Source organism: Gopherus evgoodei, chromosome 5 (assembly GCF_007399415.2).
Source record: "Gopherus evgoodei ecotype Sinaloan lineage chromosome 5, rGopEvg1_v1.p, whole genome shotgun sequence".
NCBI classification, from domain to species: domain Eukaryota; kingdom Metazoa; phylum Chordata; order Testudines; family Testudinidae; genus Gopherus; species Gopherus evgoodei.
This window is the reverse complement of record NC_044326.1, coordinates 123,737,472-123,759,013: the sequence shown is the minus strand read 5'-3', so window position 1 is coordinate 123,759,013 and position 21,542 is coordinate 123,737,472. Positions and strand designations below refer to the sequence as shown.

The window sequence follows — 21,542 nt, the reverse complement described above, 5'->3', positions numbered from 1 at the left end:
GCAAACACTATTCAGTACAACGTAGTAAAAGTGACATTGCATGTAAAAAGAACAGGAGTACTTGTGGCACCTTGGAGACTAACAAATTTATTTCAGCATAAGCTTTCGTGGGCTACAGCTCACTTCATTGCATGTAAATGATTCTGACCTATTTGGAGGTTGGGTGAGCAGGGTGCAAAGAATGTTAATGAAGAAAATACGTTTGATGGGATAAAGTTCTGTAATATTTGTGCAATAATGGTGTTTCTACTGTATTTAGATAAAGACAACATAAACTTTTAGGTCCACATTATATCACCGATGTTTAAGTAGAACACCCCATTGAAATCAGTGAGATCTACTTAGAAAGCAATTGCATTACATGGCCTTTTTTTTTCTTGGTATTTAGCAGCACAGAAGTCTGATTTCCTTGGCCTGACTGCTGGTTGCATGTAGTTTGCTAATGAAAGTCACATCAAATAAAATTGTAACCTGCTTTTATTTCCTTCATTCTTCACATTGTCTTTATTAGTAAGGAAGTCAATCATCTGGTCCTGTAGGCATTTCTCTAGCGAAAAAAGGGATTGAATGACCTGACTCTATTGTATGCATGATGGACATCTGAGGAAGGGACTTGGGGAAAATAAAGGGATTAGTAATGAAAGAGAATATAAAGGAGAGTGGAGGTAGTCACACTTCCTGCTTGGGCCCAGACTCAGCAAGATATTTAAGCACCTGCCTGACTTTAATCACGAGTACCCCCATTTATTTCCACTCACGTAGTTGCTTAGAAATGATGCAGGAGGCTTAGTAAAAAGTTTGCAGTTTGACAAGATCTTGAACTTTTAGAAATAATGAACAACGTCATATTGTGGATGCACAAATGGCAGTTTTCGATGGTGTATAATTAAGTGAAATAGATACATTTTCACAGAAAAAGGCACATCACCTCTGCTACATCTGTTAACTGCTCCCTACCCTGAGGACCAAGAACTGTTTAGAAGAAAAAGCAGGACAACTCGATATTCACATATTGTTCATTGACCTCATTCCTGCAAGTGGATGAACTGTTTTTGATCAGAGTTTTCAAAAAAGTTCAACCTGAGACAGGCACAAAGCATGAAAAATTTACATCCTAAAGGTTAAAGTTTATCTTCTGGAAACTGGGAGTTATAATGTTATAGTGTTAAGCAAACTTTAACTATAGGCATTACTACTGTGCTGCTTGTAATCTTAGAAGTTTAATAGTCAACACAACATTCTCTTTGTTTGCGGAAGGGTGGCATTTTCTAATGGGGAAAGACAACTGTTAAAAATTGCTCTTCACTGGACTGAGGCTGAGAATCAGTGGGCGAATGCGTCCTTCATAAACTGCAACTCCAGGGCTGAGGGGTGGAGGTGGGGAGAAATGCAACTTCAGGTGGATGAGAGAAACTTCTGAGTTACATCACATACACATACCCACACACACACTTCTTCCCTCAAACCTTGTTCTCTGGCCTGGTCTGGTTTCTGAACAGTGTTAGAGAAACAACTCAAAAACGGCATTCGTTTGTGTGTTCTGCTCTGGCCCCGGGGCTGTTTTTTCTAAGTCAAGTCTCTGCCATCTTTCAGAAGTTGCCTCGGGCAGAGAACAGGTGTCAGTGAAGTAAGGCTGGAAGTTTTCATCCATCAGAATGTTCATCTTGAGGGGTTCACTTGACTTGTAGAGAATATGACTGCCTGACTCCAGATATCCTAAATCCCCACACACTAATCCTCGTCAATTAAGGGCTCCCAGGTATCTAGACAATAACTTTCTGTCAGAAATGTATTAACTTAACAAGGGGGACCCTTTTTGTTGTGTTTTATGGATCCTGTTAGGACAAATAGAAACACCAAATGAGCCGAGCCTGAGTCTCCAAAGAAAGAAGGCTGAGGAAATGAAGCAGTCTCTCTCGCACAACTCGGCAGCTCTGAGGGACTTTCAAACTACCATATTTGATCTTTTATCTCAAGATATACATGAGCTCTCTTAAGATCCAGGAGAAGTGAAAGCTTGTTTCACCTATTTAGAAAACGAACTATGAAAAACTGGCATAGAACTGAAGGAAGTTAAAACAGAGAACGTTTCCGTAAGGCAAAAACTAACCAGTCTTGAGGAGAAACAAGAAGATCTTGAAAACCGATCATGCAGGAATAATTTGTGGTTACTGGGGATCTCTGGAGGCCTGGAAGGAAAAACATGATTCACTTTCTCCAGAACATGCTCTCTTAGGTAATGGGATTGGGTCCCATTTTGCCTCCCCTAGAGATTGGAAGTGCCCATCAAGTGTTAGGAGCCAGAAGGAGAGAGAACAATAATAACTCCAGACCCATCATTAAATTGGTAAGATTTAATGACAAAGTTAAGCTGATGTCTGCTGCTAGGCAAAAAGGAACTCAAGTATAAGGATTTTAAATTTTCTTCGTATCCAGACTTCTCTACAAATTTAACCAAGAAGACGGCAGCATTTAATGGCATCAAATGAGCTCTCTCGAGGTCAGGTATTAAATACAGCCTCAAATAGACTGTGCTCTTCATAACAAAGTTGACAAACTCTGTGAAATACTTCAAAATCCCATTGGATGCTTGGCAAAGACTACAGGAGTCAAAACTAGATCTCGCTAACAGCATGATCTTGGCACATGTAGGTATTTTGGTAAATACTAGTATAACTCTGGCAGATTCTTAATTTGTATTGTGTATGGGGGAAGGGAGGATCGGTGCAGGCATGCACTGCTAGAATCTCGATATGCCCATATTGGAAATCTGGGATGTTACAGGGATGGAGAATTGTATGAGGTGTTATGTTTTTGTTTTATGGAGAGGCACTTGGAGGCTGTGAGTCTATTGGGCATCAACCAGCAGCTGAACAATCACTGATTTTTCATGAGCCCTATTTAAAGTTTTGTTCCTGGAATGCACAGTGGCTTAACGAACTCTCTAAGAGATGCAAAACTTTGAGGCACTTAAAATCAAATGGATGTCTCATAGTTTTCCTTCAGGAGACCCATTTAAGGAATGAAGATGCAGACAGAATTAAAAAACTGAGTGGGAAGATGAATATCACTCCTTTTTCAACTCCGGATGAAGGGAAGTAGTGATATTAATCCACAAGAACCTAATTTTTCAATGTATTCTGTCATGAGTGGCTCCAGAGGGCAGATACATCATAATTTGGGGAGTGTATATAATCCTATTGGTGAGAATGCAGCCTTTATCGTAGAAAAAAACAACATTATTTCCAACAGAACTGATGTCCCAGTGGTACCAGGAGGAGATTGGAATGGTATCATAGATGATATTGTAGACAAATCTCTGTATTCTAAGCAAAAATCTCAGGCCTTTGCAAACTATCCATTATCCTTGCTAAAAGATAGTGGACTAATGGATGTTTGGAGTCTGAAGCATCCTAGAAAGGATAACTACACATTTCTCTATGGTTCATACCTCCTATTCCAGATTAGATTTTTTTTTGTATCATCTAAGGTACTAGCTTGTAGAGGTGTAAGTCAGTAATATTATCATCTCTGATCATGCTCCAATTTCTGTTCACATAGATATTGGTTATAATGCTACAAGATGCTCAAGATGGAAGTTAAACACGCAGGGTGGTCCTTAGGATTTATGGTGCCCTAGGCGAGATTATTAAACTGGTGTCCCCGTGCCTGTCTTGCTCTTAGCAACACAAACATAAGCTTACAGTTCTGGAAAACTTGCCACATGCATGTTATTAAAACCAGTTTAACTTAATTAAGCACACTGTAATGCTGATGGACTAGCACTAAAGAAGTAGCACTATAGAAAAAATTCTGATTTGACAGAATGATGCAAATAATATCATTTTTTTTAATTTGTCAATATTTTATTGGAAATTTATATGAAGAGGTATTGAAACAAGGATTAGTTTTTAATTAAAAGCAATCTTTCTGGCTTTTTTGGCTGCAAAATCAGTAATAATGTCATCGTATGACAAAGACAAAGTGCTGTCTTGTTCGATTGCAAGAATAGCAAGACCAGTCAAGTGTTCCTGACTCATTGTAGAGCGGAGATAGTTTTTAATGAGCTTTAGTTTTGAAAAAACTCCATTCTCCTGATGCTCCTGTTACAGGAATTGTTAGTAGAATACGAGTGCAATGTACATATTAGGATATATGTCAACACGTTTGCTGGTATAAATAAACTGTACAATGTTCATCATTGATTTTGCATGTGGTAATAACTCAATTTTTCATACAGTTCAAGTCCATTTAAATCAAAATGATCACTGTGCTTCAGGAGGCTCTTTAGGTCAGGGGTCCCCAACCCGGTGCCCACAGGTGTCCTGGCGCCCGCAAGGGCCTCTCAATGCATCCACGTGCTGGCCGCAGGACGAGCATCTCCCGAAATGCCACCAAAATTCAGCATCATTTCGGCGGATGCTTGTCTGCCACCATGGTCCTTCATCTGGCACCCGCCAGACGAAAAAGGTTGGGGACCAGTGCTCCAGGCTCTTGCACTTTGTCATTAGTTGCTCTTGTTTTCCTATTTCGTTGAATTTAGTCCTGCTCAGCTCACTGCCAGCTGAGTGAACGGAACCCCAGGCTGACAGCGGGTTGAGTGCTCAGCTGGGGTCTCAGCCTCCAGCCTTCTCAGCCGCTGCCAGCCTGGGGTTCTGTGAGGGTCCCCAAGCCAGCAGTGGGTGCTGAGTGGGGCCAGGACCCTGGGTGCCAATGGGGCAGCAGCCGGAACCCCAGAGCTGTGGCGGGCTGAGCCGCTCAGCTCGCCGCTGTGTGCCATCAAAAATCAGCTTACATGCCACCTTTGGCACGTGTGCCGTAGGTTGCTGACCTTTGCTCTATACATTAGTAAGGAGATGAGCATATTACAGTTGTTGGAGGGCTCTATTTAGCAGTAACAGGGCTATAGGAAAGTCAGTCAACATTTTTTGTTTCTCTGATGAAAACTGGCCCACTCCCTTCCCCATACCAAACTTGTCACAAATAATTGTCAACAACTTAATTTTCTGTTGTTGGCTAAGATATTGATTTTTTTTTAAAAAGTTGAAATTAAATTCAGGATTATTAGCAAGCTTTTTTGGCAAACAAAGTTGTTAAATGACACTTTAAATGGCAACACAGTACTGCTTTCATGCTTGGCTCACCCCCCAGCCTGCTGGTCCAACAGCTGCAGTAGAGGAGGAGATAGGTGGGAAACTGCAGGACCCCAAAATCCGCCTCTTGGGGTGCAGAGTGGCAACAGCAGCAGCAAACCCTCAGGTCTGATCACACGCCAATGGGCACCACCACCAGCCCAATGGACCATACTGAAGTTAGCATAGCATCTGATCTCAGGGATGGGGCACCCATGGAGCCACAGCAGCTCATCCTGCCCTGTGCAGCTCCCCCCGATGAGATGGATCACTGCCAGTCCAGGGGAGAGATGCGCTCCCCTGCTAGGGTGATCAGATCCAGATGTCCTGATTTTATAGGGCCAGTCCTGATATTTGGGGCTTTGTCTTATATAGGCACCAATTACCCCTATCTAGGGTGACCAGACAGCAAGTGTGAAAAATCAGGACAGGGGTGGGGGGGAATAGGAGCTTATATAAGAAAAAGACCCAAAAACTGGGACTGTCCCAATAAAAGTGGGACATCTGCTCACCCTACCCCAACCCTCTGTCCTGATTTCTCGCACATGCTATCTGGCTATCCCTAGCCCAGCCCTGTGCGACCCTTCCAATCCTGTGCCTGCCGAGGAAGTGAGTTACTTTCACTTTCATTCTTCAGCAGGTAGCCAGCCAGCCAGCCTCCCCTCCCCCTCAGCATCTCACCAACCCAGCCCTGATGGAGGGGAGGTGGAAGAGAGGGGTGCTCCATGCAGGTGAGGGAGAAACGGGGTGCTCTGTGGGGCAGAGGGGAGAAGAATGGACGTTATGGGGGACAACAAAGGATACTGCCAGAGCCGCAGAGCCTGCCTCACCTCACGCCAGGGGAAAGAGTCACACTCACAGGTGATTTTCTTCCCTCACCCCTTCCCAGAGACCCCAGCAGCCAATCCCCTCCCTCAGACTGTGCTGCATTTAGCTCTCTCTAGGACCCAGCAGCCCTGCTCTTACATGCTCCACTGCTTCCCTTCTGTTCAGGCTCTCGCAGAGCGGTGCCCCCAGACCTAGTGGTGCCCTAGGCAGCTGCCTATTCTGCCTATGGCTAAGGACGGCCCTGTAAACACACATCTGCTTAGAGACCCTACATTTCTTTAGATGATTGAAACCTCCATTACAAACTTGTTAAAAGAAAATACAAATACTGTCTCCTCTCCTACAACTTTATGGGATATACCATAAAAGAAATATGGGAGGAGCTAAACATCTCCATTTCCTCTGACAGGTGGGATAATATCTGGCACAATATATGAGAGCATCCAGTTCTCTGTTTTTGCATTTCTTTCATAATGAAATTTTAATTAGCTGTTATTGGACTCCGGGGTAACTGCATAAAGCTGTACTCACCCTGCATAAGGAACTGCTGGAGATGTGACAGCACCTGTGCAAACCTGTCTCATACATTCTTTGAATGTCAAAGTATATCTACATTTTGGAAGAAAGTGTGTGGTTCTCTATCCAAGGTGACTGGGGTAGGGGTTTACCCTACTTCAAGCCTCTATGTTTGGGACATTCTAGAAAATCTACCTGTTCCCGTGATGGCAGGAAACAGGATTGCTGCAGAACTTTAGAGAGGCCAAAAGAGTCAGTTTACAAATCTGCTATTTCCCCCAACATTCTCTGATTGGCTGACAGCTAACTAACACCGTCCTCTTGGGAAAACTGACAATTTATGGAGATACAGGAACCAACTATCAAGACACTTGGTCTTTCGTGGGAGTGTTACAAACTGTTTTCAGGTACATTGGGTTTCTGAAGCTTCTCCTTTTGTGGGGTGGGTAGGGTGGTTAGGGAATTATTTTCTTATAACACTTAGGCCAGGAGTATTTATGAATAGTTCATTCTGTGTTATTGTTAAATCCATACTCCTGCTGTGTTTTCTTTGTCATTGTATTTGAATATGGCTGTATGGATCTGTTAAAACTTCTGAAAGATGAAAAAAATAAGAATGTTCATCTTCTCATCCCTGCTCCAGGGGATGCTGTTTGTGAGGCATGAGAGAAATGCCCAGAAATTGCAGCAGACACATAGAAATAATGCTTTTCTTATGGTTGCTTTTACTGAAAGGAAGGGGGAGCGATAAATACTACTGATGTAATGTCCAAATTTAAAACAGGGTGGTCCGAAAGGGCTGCATTTTCTGACAGAATGCAGGTCACTGAGGGTATGTCTACACTATGAGATGATTCCGATTTTACAGAAACTGGTTTTGTAAAACAGATTGCATAAAGTCGAGTGCACGCGGCCACACTAAGCACATTAATTCGGCGGTGTGCGTCCATGTACCAACACTAGTGTCGATTTCCGGAGTGTTGCATTATGGGTAGCTATCCATAGCTATCCCATAGTTCCTGCAGTCTCCCCCGCCCCTTGGAATTCTGGGTTGAGATCCCAGTGCCTGATGGGGCAAAAAACATTGTTGCGGGTGGTTCTGGATACAGCCTCACCCTTCCCTCCGTGAAAGCAGCAGACAACCATTTTGCGTCTTTTTTTCTGGGTGAACTGTGCAAACGCCATAGCACAGCAAGCATGGATTCTGCTGAGCTCAAGACCACAATCGTGGACGTTGTAAACACCTCGTGCATTCTCGTGCAGTCTATGCTGAACCAGGACCAGCAAAACCAGGCGAGGAGGAGGCAGCTACGGCAGAGCGGCAATGAGAGTGATGAAAACATGGACACAGAATTCTCTCAAACCGTGGGCCCCTGCGCTTTGGAGATCCTGATGGTAATTGGGCAGGTTCTAGCCATTGAACGCCAATTTTGGGCCTGGGAAATAAGCACAAACTAGTGGGACCGCATAGTTTTGCAGGTTTGGGACGATTCCCAGTGGCTGTGAAACTTTCGCATAAGTACGGGCACTTTCATGGAACTTTGTGACTTGCTTTCCCCTGCCCTGAAACGCCAGAATACCAAGATGAGAGCAGCCCTCACCATTGAGAAGCGAGTGGCGATAGCCCTCTGGAAGCTTGCAATGCCAGACAGCTACAGGTCAGTCAGGAATCAATTTGGAGTGGGAAAATCTACTGTGGGGGCTGCTGTGATGCAAGTAGCCAAAGCAATCATTAAGCTGCTGCTATGAAAGGTTGTGACTCTGGGAAATGTGCAGGTCATAGTGAATGGCTTTGCTGCAATGGGATTCCCTAACTGTGGTGGGGCAATAGATGGAACCCATATCCCTATCTTGGCACCGGAGCACCAGGGCACCCAGTACATAAACCGCAAGGGGTACTTTTCAATGGTGCTGCAAGCACTGGTAGATCACAAGGGATGTTTCACCAACATCCACGTGGGATGGCTGGGAAGAGTTCATGACGCTCGCGTCTTCAGGAACACTACTCTGTTTAAACGGCTCCAGCAAGGGAATTACTTCCCAGACCAGAAAATAATAGTTGGGAATGTTGAAATGCCTGTATCAGAGGGGTAGCTATGTTAGTCTGGATCTGTAAAAGCAGCAAAGAATCCTGTGGCACGTTATAGACTAACAGACATTTTGGAGCATGAGCTTTCGTGAGTGAATACCCACTTCGTCAGATGAAGTGGGTATTCACCCACGAAAGCTCATGCTCCAAAACGTCTGTTAGTCTATGAAATGCCTGTAGTTATCCTGGGGGACTCAGCCTACCCCTTGATGCCATGGCTCATGAAACCATACACAGGCAGCCTGGACAGTAGTCAGGAGCTGTTCAACTACAGGCTGAGCAAGTGCAGAATGGTGGTAGAATGTGCATTTGGCCGTTTAAAGGCACGCTGGGGCACATTACTGACTCACTCAGACCTCAGCCAAACCAATGTCCCCTTTGTTATTTGCTGCTTGCTGTGTGCTCCACAATCTCTGTGAGAGTAAGGGGGAGACCTTTATGGCGGGGTGGGAGGCTGAGGCAAATCACCTGGCCACTGGTTATGCACAGCCAGACACAAGGCGATTAGAAGAGCACACCAGGAAGCGGTGCGCATCAGAGAAGCTTTGAAAACAAGTTTCCTTATGGGCCAGGGTACGGTCTGACTGCTGTGTTTGTTTCCCCTTGATGAACCCCCCCCTTGATTGACTCATTCTCTGTAAGCAACCCACCTTCCCGCTTCGATTACAGCTTGCTTTCTAAGGAAATAAAGTCACTATCGTTTAAAAATCATGTATTCTTTATTAATTCATTATAAAAAGAGGGAGAGAACTGACAAGGTAGCCCGGGTGTGGTTTGGGAGAAGGATAGGAGAGAAGGAAAAGGCCACTAAAAAAAGTTCAAAGTAATGACAGCCTTTTGGTTGGGCTGTCCACGGGAGTGGAGTGGGTGGGTGCATGAAGCCTCCCCCCACACGTTCTTACATGTCTGGGTGAGGAGGATATGGAACATGGTGAGGGTGGTTACACAGGGGCTGCAGCGGCACTCTGTGACCCTGCTGCTGTTCCTGAAGCTCCACCAGACGTCGGAGGATGTCAGTTTGATCATGCAGCAGCCTCAGCGTTGCATCCCGCCACCACTGATCTTCCTGCCTACACCTCTGATCTTCTTGCCACCACTTCTCATCTCAAGCATCCCTTCTGTCCTCACGTTGGTCCCTCCTGTCCTCACGTTCACTGGCATCTTTCCTGTAATTTGAGACCACGTCCTTCCACTCATTCAGATGAGCTCTTTTATTGCGGGTCACTTCCATGATTTCTGAGAACATTTCGTCTTGTGTCTTTTTTTTTTCCACTGCCTTATCTGAGATAGCCTTTGGGATGGAGGAAGGAGACTTGAAAAATTTGCAGCTGCAGGAGGGAGGGAAAAAGGGAGAGAAGTATTTAAAAAGATACATTTTACAGAACAATGCTTATACTCTTTCACAGTGAACAACACTATTCACCTTACATAGCACATGTGATTTCACTACAAGGTCACATTTTGCATCTTAATATTGAGTGCCTGCGGCTCTGGTGTTAGAGATCTCACAGACGCAGGTCCGGGCAGCAGAATTCAGCTTGCATGCGGTCATAGTAAGCCATTGTCTTTCGGCTTCTGCAGCCTTCATATACATAGTGTCCTCCTTTCCCAAATACCAAGCAAATCCCGTTCAGTGCTGCTTCTTTCCTGATAACATGCAGCAGCAGAAACCACCCCCCCCCATCCAATTCTCTGGGATGATCGCTTTACCCCTCCCCCCACCGCGTGGCTGGTATCATGGAAGATCCCTGCTAGCCAAATGCGAAAAAGCTCAGCACCAGTCCCACCCCCGCCCTGCTTGGCTACCTGCAAGGAAGGATTTCTTTTAAGCAACAGGCAAACAGCCCAGTAGGAATGGCCATCTCTGTCCCCTTAATTAAATTCCTGCATTTCAACAAGGTTACCATGAACGATATCACTCTCCTGAGGATAACACAGTGAGATAAAGAACGGATGTTACTTGAATGCCAGCAATCACCGGGACCATACGCAGCTAGGCTTTGTTATGCAATGATACCAGATTACTTGCTACATGCATGGCGTGGTCAAGTGTCCCACCATGGAGGACGGAATAAGGCTGCGCTGCCCAGAAACCTTCTGCAAAGGCTTTTGGAGTAGCTCTAGGAGAGCTTCATGGAGATGTCCCTGGAGGATTTCCACTCCATCCCCAGCCATGTTAACAGACTTTTCCAATAACTGTACTGGCTGCGAATGCATCCTAAGTCCTCAGGGCAAATTAATCATTAAAAAACGCTTGCTTTTAAACCATATTTCATATTTACAAAGGTACACTCACCAGAGGTCACTTCCATGGCTTCATTGTCTGGGCTAGTGGCTTGGGAGGGCGGGCAGGGTAATTCCGTCAGGGTGAGAAAAAGCTCCTGGCTGTTGGGGAGAACGGGTGCTGTGTGCTCTCTGCAAGCTTGTCCTCCTCCTCATCTTCCCCATCTGCAGAATCCTCAGCCATGGCTGAGATCACCACCCCCACCTCGGAATCCACGGACAGGGATGGGGAACTGATGGCAGACCCCCCCCTAGAATTGCATGCAGCTCAGCATAGAAGCAGCATGTTTTCGGCCCTGCCCCGGACCTTCCGTTTGCTTCTTTGGTTTTCTGGTAGGCTTGTCTGGGCTCCTTAACTTTCACACGGCACTGTACTGAGTCCCTGGTGTGGCCTCTCTGCATCATGGCTTTGGAAATTTTTTCAAATGTTTTTTCATTTCGTCTTTTGGAACGGAGTTCTGTTAGCACAGAAACCTCTCCCCATATAGCGATCAGATCCAATACCTCCTGTGCGGTCCATGCTGGAGCTCTTTTTCGATTCTCAGGAGACTGCATTGTTACCTGTGCTGATGAGCTCTGCGCGGTCACCTGTGCTGGTGAGCTCTCCACGCTGGCCAAACAGGAAATGAAATTCAAAAGTTCGCGGGGCTTTTCCTGTCTACCTGGCCAGTGCATCCGAGTTCAGATTGCTTTCCAGAGCGGTTACAATGGTGCACTGTGGGATACTGCCCGGGGGCCAATACTGTCGATTTGCGGCCACACTAACCCTAATCCGACATGGCAATACCGATTTTAGCGCTACTCCTCTCGTTGGGCTATAAAGGGCCTCGTTGTGTGGACAGGTGCAGGGTTAAATCGGTTTAACGCTGCTAAATTCAGTTTAAACGCGCAGTGTAGACCAGGCCTGAGTCATTGCCACAATACACTGTTTGTCTCTGCTGGAGATAATGAATTGGATCCGCTCAGTCACCCAGCTAAAGAAACTCCGGCTCAAGTTTTTATTGCACAACACAGGAAGTAGCTCTGCGTTTTTCTCTTTCCATTAACTGATGCCTTTAAATCCGTGCCCCGTGCTGCCTCTATGTGTGACGAGCAGGTTTTACTTCCCTCCTCCCCTTGCTAAGCAGAGGGCTCGGGAACGCAGCGTACTTTCGATTTCCTGCAAGGACACACCTCCTGTCTCTCTCCCTTTTACAGCAGGCAGGAGGGCGGAGCAGTTAGTGGAGATTTAAACCCGTAGCCTCTTCCCTTCTCTTCACCAACATTCACACTCAGGGTGGCATCGGACCAGAGCGTCAGTCATACAAGGAACTTTTTATAAGCTAAAAAAATCCCTAGGCTGCCTGGTTCTGTTTTTCTTTTGCAAATCTTTAAAGAGTAAGAACCCTTTTCTCTCTCCAGTTACTGCCACAAGCAAAAGCTGAGAGACAGACGGACCCTTTCCAACGTGGATCCCAGTGGACTTTGTGTTTATCAGCTGGTTTTGCTGCATCTGGAGCTGTTTCCACAATACCGTGTGTCGGGGCTGGCTTTCTGTGGAGTGCTGAACACAGCTGGAGAATAAGAGCAAATCTAACAAAATGCCAAGGTGCTGCCAGACAGGCAGGCGACAGGCCAACAGCCAACCGCGTTTAGTGTCAGCACCTCTTCAACCACCAGCGGTAGCATCCTCCTCTTTGCTGCTGTTCCCAAAACCAAACTGCCACTCCAACTTCTTCAAAAAGCACCCGCAGGAAATCTGCCAGATAAACTGCAAAGAGAGCTCCCTAGTGGTCGTAGAGAAAAATGGGAGCGTTCTCGTTTTTGACAAAGAGGGTGAACACAGAAAACTCCGTGAGTATTTGTTTTTCAACCCCAAGAACCAGGTTCTGATCTGGTGTAAACTGACATAGCTCCAGAATTTCATAGCTTTCTAGCAGCCTAGAATCTGGACCAGTATATGAACATTTTCTTTTTTGTTGTCATGTCCCCAAATCTAACCCCCCATTTTGAGTTAAATGTGTGATAGAAATTGAAGGTGCCTCTGCTGTGATTCTGTAATACATTATTTTTACAGTGCATTAATATGTTTATAGTCTTCCTCTTTAAATTAAACTTATCACAGCAGACCAAGGTAATTTAGGTTGATTTTTCACAGGCAACTCCAAGTAGTTTGTGATTTGCCTACTCTTGCTGCTCAGAAGTCCAATTCCCAGGTCCCTGCTGCCACTCTTATTTCTGTCTTATCTCTTCTCTTCTCACTACAGCAGTTTCCTTTCTCTGTGTACCAAGTAGCAGTTTCGGTTTCCATTCCAGAGGCTGAGCAGAGTGTTACAGGGGCCTGTCAGGCTGCCTACAGCTGCCAGGAAATAATGGGTGAAGTGCAGGAGGTCACTTCTGCACTGCAGACGCCTCCTGATTGCTGGAGGAATAATCCTTTCTCTCTGAAAAAAGGGAATTTTGTTGATATTGCAGATAGTTGACCCTCCTTGACTTCTCAGTGATCTGAGTGACTTGGGCATGTAAATGTAAGTCCTGATCACTGGCTTCATGTTCATTTAGTTTAAGATAAATTTGAACGAGAGGATGGTAACTTATGGAGCAGTAACGTCTACATGATAAGGCAAATGAAGGCACGGATTAGTAAAATGGTGTCAAGATCTGTTGCACACTTACAGGTATCTGAGATTCTGTTATATACTGTGAATGTTAAAGCTGCTGAGCTAAAGCCCCATTTTAGATAAAAACTATTGACTTTATTAGGGTCCCGGCATAATCATCTTCCCCTTTTCACCCTTCTGGGTGGGTTTCTTTCGAAACAAACAAACAAACACAGACTCCTGTGTGCAGGAGTCCGAGTCTAATAAGAATGAAGTTTAAGGGATTTAGTGGGAACACTCCTATTTTGGTAATGGAATAGTGTCTGTGAGAAGAGGACCTACAGCAGGGGTCGGCAACTTTTCAGAAGTGGTGTGCCAAATCTTCATTTATTCACTCTAATCTAAGGTTTCGTGTGCCAGTAATACATTAACGTTTTTAGAAGGTCTCCTTATATAAGTCTATTATATATAACTAAACTCTTGTTGTATGTAAAGTAAATAAGGCTTTTAAAATGTTTAAGAAGCTTCATTTAAAATTAAATTAAAATGCAGAGCCCCCCGGACTGGTGGTCAGGACCTGGGCCGTGTGAGTGCCACTGAAAATCAGCTCACATGCCGCCTTCGCCTTCAGCACCCATGTCATAGGTTGCCTACCTCTGACCTATAGGCTAGAAAAATTGAATTAAAAGGGACGGTGGTTAATTTTTGCCTCCCTTTTTGATACTATTAAAGAAGAAGAGGAGTTACAAAATCTAAGTTGACTAGAAGTACTTTGATGATTTCTTTTGTTGTTGCACTAATGCAGGTTTTTATTTATGGATGTAACCATTTTCCTGCAGGACGGTGAACCCCAGCAGGCATGAGATCCAGACAGGCAGCTCGGCTATATACAACCGTGAAACTGACTAGTTTGTTTTCCATTGTCTAGACTGAGGGGTGTGCAATAAAGACAAACAGCCAGAAAAAACAGTGGCAAGCAAATTAGAGTGGTTTAAAACTCTCCTTCATTTGTAATAATCTGCTGGGCTGACTTTCAGAAGAACTGAGCACTCGCAGGTCTTGCTGAAGGAGATCTGGGTGCGCAGCACCTCTGAAAATCAGGTCATAATTTATAATTAGTCATGCCACATTCCACTGCATTCGGGAGACGAGAAGCAAAGTGGACCTGCCGTGGGTTCCATAAGCCACAGAACTGAGCTCTGCAGTGTTTCTTTCTCTATGGGGTGTTGTGAGAAGGCTGGGGAAGTTGGGGAGGCAGGGACGGTGGGTGTACAAACTGTAAGGCTGCCCTAGAACACACCATCACATAGAGCGGGGAGGAGTAAGGTTCAACCATTACTGAAACCTATGGCCCATGCTACTACATCCAGATCATCTGCATGCCACCTAGGAGAGAACTGTGTGCCTGAGAGTGGCCACATACCAGTAAATGCATATGTGCATATGTGCAAAGCTTTGTGCTGAGATGCAAAAACTCATTCTGTGATCATTAACATAGTGTGAAGTTGCTGGGTAGCTTTTAATATGTTCAATGTCTCAAAATGATGGTGGGTTTCTGTCTTGATTTACTCTGCAGAATGTGTGAATTCAGGAAAAGACAGTCGGGTGCATTCCTTGGACTGTGGAGCAGCTCATATGCTTATTCTCTCCTCGGAAGGAAAGCTTATTTCAGCCACAGCTAATAAGTCGGAGATGAGGTGGGAAATGTCTCAGGGGATGGTGATAATGGTTAGAGAGCGAGACCAGTATTTGGTGAATACCAAATTCAGAGAGTGGCCAAAAACGGGGGGAAGTTGGTCCAGAGCTGGGGTCCAATAATGAGTGTAAGCAGAGAAAGATCTGAGCTGAAGTAGCCCAAAATAAGGGTAAGGGATTGAGAGGAGAGGGGACAGTTGAGCAAGAAATGTGGGGCCTGGTGTAACTGACAGCCAGCTAGAGAGTGCAGGGAGAGATAAGAAGGATGGAATGGTCTTTAGAGGATAGATGAGGGAGGTTCTGAAATAATAACAGGGTAATGGAAGGGGTAGGGGAGGAATAGCTCAGTGATTTGAGCATTGGCCTGCTAAACTCAGGGTTGTGAGTTCAGTCCTTGAGGGGGCCATTTGGGGATTGGTCCTGCTTTGAACAGGCAGTTGGACTAGATGATCTCTTGAGGTCCCTTTCAACCCTAATGATCTATGATTCTAAGGAACCCATCCATCACTGTTGCCCCAGTCACTGGTAAGGGAAGTGGGGAATGGTAGTACACCTCTAGCCTGATGTAACACAAATTCAGTGCTCCAGGGGGGCAGGGCTGTGCATTCCAGTGGATCAAAGCAAGTTCAGTATAACACAGTAAGATTTTTTGGCTCCCAAGGACAGCATTATATCAAGGTAGAGGTGTAGTAAGCCAATGGTGCACAGTGGCAGAGACTGAATTAGAGGGGTATTTTGGAGATACGTTTCCCTTTTACCTAGGGAAGAAAGAGTTTGTTTTTCAACCAAAGAAAACATGGGTCTAAAATGTAAGTTAGGGGGTAGCTTTGTTTATACAGCAAGCATGGTCAATGCCCTGAAAGACCAACCATGCTGGAATGAGGCTTGAGCATCACCGGAAGGGATGCGCAACCCCAAGCTGACTCCTGTGATTACATTGTAGTGCACTGAGCATGTTTGAGGATAGCAGTACTTACAAGCAGCATATGAGTGCCTGCCTATTTCTCCTAGGGATGACAGAAAAGTGCATCCTACAGCAGTTGCTCTTGTTATAAAAGAGGGGGATGGAGCAGAGTCAGATTTTGAACCTACTTTGTTTTTTGTAACTCAGCAAGAAATAGACAATTGAGGATTGTTAATGGTACCAGACTAAATGGACTATCTGAGTACCAGACTCCCTTAGCATCAAGCAGTACCTTATTCCATCAGCCCCACTGGTCTCAATGGGACTACTTGTGGAGTAGAGGTACTGCTCAGTGTGGTGAAGGTGGGAGAATGGGCCCAAAGTGACCGTGTAGCATCTGACTGAACTGTATTAATTGACTCTCCCACTAACCGACAGGAAGCATATCAGTACACTGCCATCACCTGTGTGATGTTGTATTCTGGAGCCTCACCCCAGTCAGAGTTTAAAAAATATGTAACTGTAAAGCCGGATCGTACTCTAGCTCACATTGGTCTAAATCAGGATCAGCTCAGGTGAAGTCAATGGAACTACACCTGGGCAGAAGCAGGGTGAGTAAGGTTAGAATCGAGACTGTACAGCATGCTGAAAGTGGTAGAACAGGATAAAAATAGATTCTCAGGCAGGCTCTTATTGGGTTAAGATTAGAATCATTTATGTTGGATTCACAGCACTTCATGTGTTTTTTTTTTCCAGACTACTGAAAGAATTAAGAGACAAATACATTGTCCAGATCGCATGTGGGGACCATCATTCCATGGCACTGTCTAAAGGTATTCTCTTTGCTTAGATTTCCTCTAAATTATTAAGTTGGAGTATTGCAACTCTCTCCTCAGGAGCTAAAATTTTAAGTATCACAATTAGTTACTGCATTGTTATGAAAGAGTACATACTGGAGAGGAAGCTGTTTTCACAAGGGCCAGAGAGGAAGGGTGATCCAGTGATTAGGACGGTAGTCTGCAACTCAGGAGACCTAGGCTCAATTCCCTAATTCTGCCAGAAACTTCCTATACAGACTTGAGCAAAACTCTGAGTCTCTCTCTGTGCCTCCGTTTCCCCTTCTATAACTTAGGGGCAATAGGACTGCCCTCCTCAAAGGAGTGTTGAGGATAAATACATTATACTGGGATGTGCTCTAATACTATGGTAATGGGTATAGATATAATTCTCACTATATTTACATGAATTTGTTAATCTGTATGTCTCAAATTGTGCTCTTCTCTGAATGTGCATGCTTGTTTGGTTTTCTCCAAATGACAGTGTGTGTTCATTTGACATTAGATGAAAGAGCATGGGACTGTTGTCATACTACTTCCTATCAGATTTCTTCCTGTCACTTGTTCATGGAAATAATAAAAAAAAAGCTCCTACTCTGAGTCATAATTAATTCTTCATATTAAAATTGTGTGAATCATTTACTTATTTCTATAAATGTCAAAATTATTAATTAGAGTTTTTCACTTTTTAAAATATTGAATGTGTAGAAGTGCCACTTTTCCATTAAAATTGTTCAAGAAGGCTACTCATTATGTCTCTGATGGGGCTATTCCAGAGCAGGGATTACAGGATTGGATCCTTAGCAGATAGAAGAGGGCGACTACATCTAGTAGACTAAGCCTAGGGCTGGAAATCAGGAGATGCTTGGTTTATTCCTGACTCTGCCAGTGAGTCGCTGTGTGCCCTTGGACAAGTTACTTAACTTTACTCTCACACGTGTAAAATGGAGGTGATAAAGTGCTTTGAGATCTATGGATGAAAGGTCTATGAATTGCGGATTTGCAGGGAGGGTTACGACCATCACAGCTTTAAGGCACACTCTGGATTTTCACAAGTCAGAACCAGATCCAGCGAGTCCTGAATTGATTTAATGTCCCGATTGTGGAAATGCTGCTTTTTTACAGCATGATCCCTTCTCCGCATGTGATGACACCATTTTGATAATGTGATGATGCAACATAATCCTGCACTGATAAAACATTATGGAGCAAAGGTAGAGAAGGCTGGTTTGGGACCACCTCCTCCAGCTGCTCCCAAGGCTAACCTCACTGTAAGCCCCTGAAAGCCAGTGCTGAGGCATCTGGGATCTCTGCCATTACTGAGTATTAACTGGGGTCTCGATTAATATATAAAGAAGTTAGGCTCAATCTTCGGGTCCTTGGTGTGAAAGTAAGAGGGCCCATTAGGTGGAAACCTGTATGTTTGAAACTGTGATTTTTTTTTCTCTTTCTTGTGTTAAGGAGGTGAACTTTTTACCTGGGGACAGAACTCACATGGTCAGCTTGGAGTGGGGAACCAGATTGCCTTTACCGACAAACCACAACTGGTACAGGAGCTCAGAGGCATCCCGCTGGCTCAAATTGCTACAGGAGGAACTCACAGCCTTGTCCTGTCACTCTCAGGAGCTGTTTACTCATGGGGGAAGAACGATTTTGGACAGCTGGGACTTGGAGATACAGAAAGTAAGGAAAGACACAGTTCAGTATGAAAAGTAAGGCGGGGAGGATATTTTCCTAACAGAGGAGCTTGGCACAGACACAGAAACTATTAAGGATGCCAACCACCATCAGAGCCATGATGTCTGACAGTGTCTCTGGGAACAGCAAATGCAGATAAATTGGTGTTCCACTTGCTAGTTTGCCCTGATCTCTGCTGCCCATGGAAAAGCCAGCTGGAACAAGGGAGTTTGGTGTTTTACTTCCAGAGGACTAATCAATCATTTTACACTCCCACCCAGATAACATGGTCTCATAAAATGCTCGGACCTACGAGTTCTCTCCCTGATCACATTATGCTCTGCCAGTAGTTTGCAGCCTCCCTCCTTCAGTTTTCTGTTTCATAGATTTTATAAATACAAGGTGAGAGAAAATTAGCTATCCAGATTTGGAAACGTTGGTGGATTTTTAAAGTTAGGATCATAAAATCATATCTAAATATTGTCAAAGTTAGACTCAGGACTCACAGTTTGTCAGACCACTCTGTTTTATTAGCACAGCGCTCTGCTAATAACATCCAGATAATGTGAGCACCATGCAAGACACAAACTATCTTATTTATACAGATAAAAGAGCGGGAATTAGACAAAGGGACAAAGAAAGCAAAACAGTAAAATTCACCTGGGGCACAGCATGCATATCCTATACTAACTCTTATCGATCTAAGGCTAATACTTCACCAATTGCCCTTAAATGGTGCAATTGTTCTATGTTAATGTCTGTATTCCTGACACCTGGATTGCAGCATTCCAACAATTTTGCTTAAAGGTACAGACAACATTTCTTTAATCCTTTCTATTTTCACAATATAATTCATTCTACTTTCACAATCCCTCCTTTTGATCAAGCGCACGCCATGACCAACAATTACTGGGTTCCACAAATTAAGCGTTCCTTATCTCTGTTCATCAGTGATATTCAAAATCATCATATTAGCATTCTGTTTTGGGGCAGTCACCTGGGTGACACAATTCTGGATACAACAGGAGATTAACTGAAAGTATACAAAAATCACTAAGATTCCAAACAGGATAGTTAGGGCTCCCTGAAACAACCAGTTTCCTATGCCAGAGAAACTGAACAGGTTACTTAGCCACTTCCATAAAGAACTCGGCTCTACTTGTGATTTGTTCTAAGTGGCTAGTGCGATCTATTACCTCATTGGTATCATCAGGTATAAACAGACAACATTGTTTTCCAATGAGAGCACGGGTCCCCTCTTTGACCGCCAGCACTATGTCCAAAGCCTGACGATTCTGGAGGGCCACCTGTTGGATCGCCCCTGTTTCTTTGGCCAGGGCTCTTAAACTTTCTCTGGTTTTATTTGCCATTATTTTAACTACTGCTTGTAACCTCAGGAGCCTTTTGCCTGGTGTATTACTCCCCCAAGTGGGATAAAGGAACTGCCAATAGCCTCTTCCCAGGTGTCATTACTGTTCCATATTGTGTTAAACGGATAAGGTCCTCCAGTGAGGTCTGGGGAACTGAGTGGGATAGCCAGGACAGGAACACCAGTCTGAGAGTGGGCTGGGATGTGGCTGCAGACCCAGCATTTAGAAATAATAAGAGTCTGAGCTATCCACACTTGCTGCTGGATAAAAGAATTGTCATTGCGGACTCCCCAGACCTTAAGACACCAGCAGTCGAGGAACAGGCACCACCAGAGGCGCATGTTGGAGGCAGGGCCCTTCTGGTTCTGACAACCTCAACTGAGGAAGCAGTCACAGTTTTATGTCCACCAGGCAGCAGGCGCTAGGCTCACTACTGCTTCTTCTTGGGCCTTGCTTTAGGTTGTTGTCTGCTTCTGGCAACCCTTATGAGAACGTAGATTGTAAGGTATTGCAGGCTGTTCCTCTGCGTCTTCTTCTGGAGTCACAATTGACTCTGCGTGGTCCTGAGGTGATGATTGGTTCACTGGGGGTGGTGCATTTTTACACGGCGAAGCATGTATCCACTCTGAGATGCCAGACAGTTTAACAGTGGGTAGTAAGCAGTGCCTGGTGATTCTTTGATGTTCTTTAAGTCTCTTTTCTACTTCTTCCTTGACTCTGGCTATAACAATGGCCTTCACACCTTTATCTTTTCCTGATGCATACATTCCTCATTCACACAAATAGATTGAGAATACAAACAGCAGTATTTTATATCGAGCAAAAAAGCATTGCAATTTAAACCTTGCTAAGTTTTACAATTAATAACCAAGACAATTTACATTGAGACCCAGGCCTTCAATGTTTCTCTAATTTACTTAACATAGACACAATAGAGAATCCTGTCTCTTACTAAAGATTTAGAGAGGGCCTAATTTGTAATGCATATGGGAAAACAGAATCTTATAGTCTCAGGGGGTCATTTCTTTCTGCTATTTAAAAAAAATGGCTAGCAGGATGAAATCAAATTATACTTTAATTCTTATGGGACATTATAAAATCCTGCTTCTACATATCTCCCTTTTGACACTAAGATTATTAATCACCAGTGCCACTTCTTATTTAGTCCACGTAATAGAAAATACTGGGAGGTGATTTGGGCCTGTGGCTTTAGCTTTACATACATTTGTTTTATCCACCAGCACATTTTAAACATTTCAATTAAACACATACAATTTAAAACCAAAAACAATTAGAGGTAGTAACATTAGTATGCCAGTAGTTGTGGGAGACCATCCAGAAAATGTTATACCAATGGTAAGCTGTTATGTTTTTCTGCAGTGGCAATTCTTAACATGTCCCCATTTGCGTGTATAATATGAATGGTCCAGTTTTCCACATTTTTTTTTCTAGGAACTATGTTACCTTTTTACCTTTTAACAGATGATTGGTAACTGTTTGCCATTCAATGCCAAGATTGATAGAGAACTCAACTAAATCAATGCTTACAGTAAGCTGAGACTCTTTTGTTGGTGGTGGTGGTGTGGCAAATAGTAAATGTGATTATTGGTAAACACAGTACTTACAGTACATT

General features: G+C 44.2%; 1 protein-coding gene across 1 annotated transcript in view; it reads left to right on the top strand.

Annotated features, from left to right (window-relative positions):
• HERC6 (HECT and RLD domain containing E3 ubiquitin protein ligase family member 6) overlaps positions 1–21,542 on the top strand; it is a 105,911-nt gene that overhangs the window by 38,957 nt on the left and 45,412 nt on the right. Inside the window, exons 24-27 of the mRNA XM_030565087.1 lie at positions 12,397–12,681; positions 15,004–15,124; positions 16,783–16,859; positions 18,324–18,545. Of these exons, the coding sequence (XP_030420947.1) occupies positions 12,397–12,681; positions 15,004–15,124; positions 16,783–16,859; positions 18,324–18,545 (705 nt within the window). The remainder of the gene's footprint in view (positions 1–12,396; positions 12,682–15,003; positions 15,125–16,782; positions 16,860–18,323; positions 18,546–21,542) is intronic.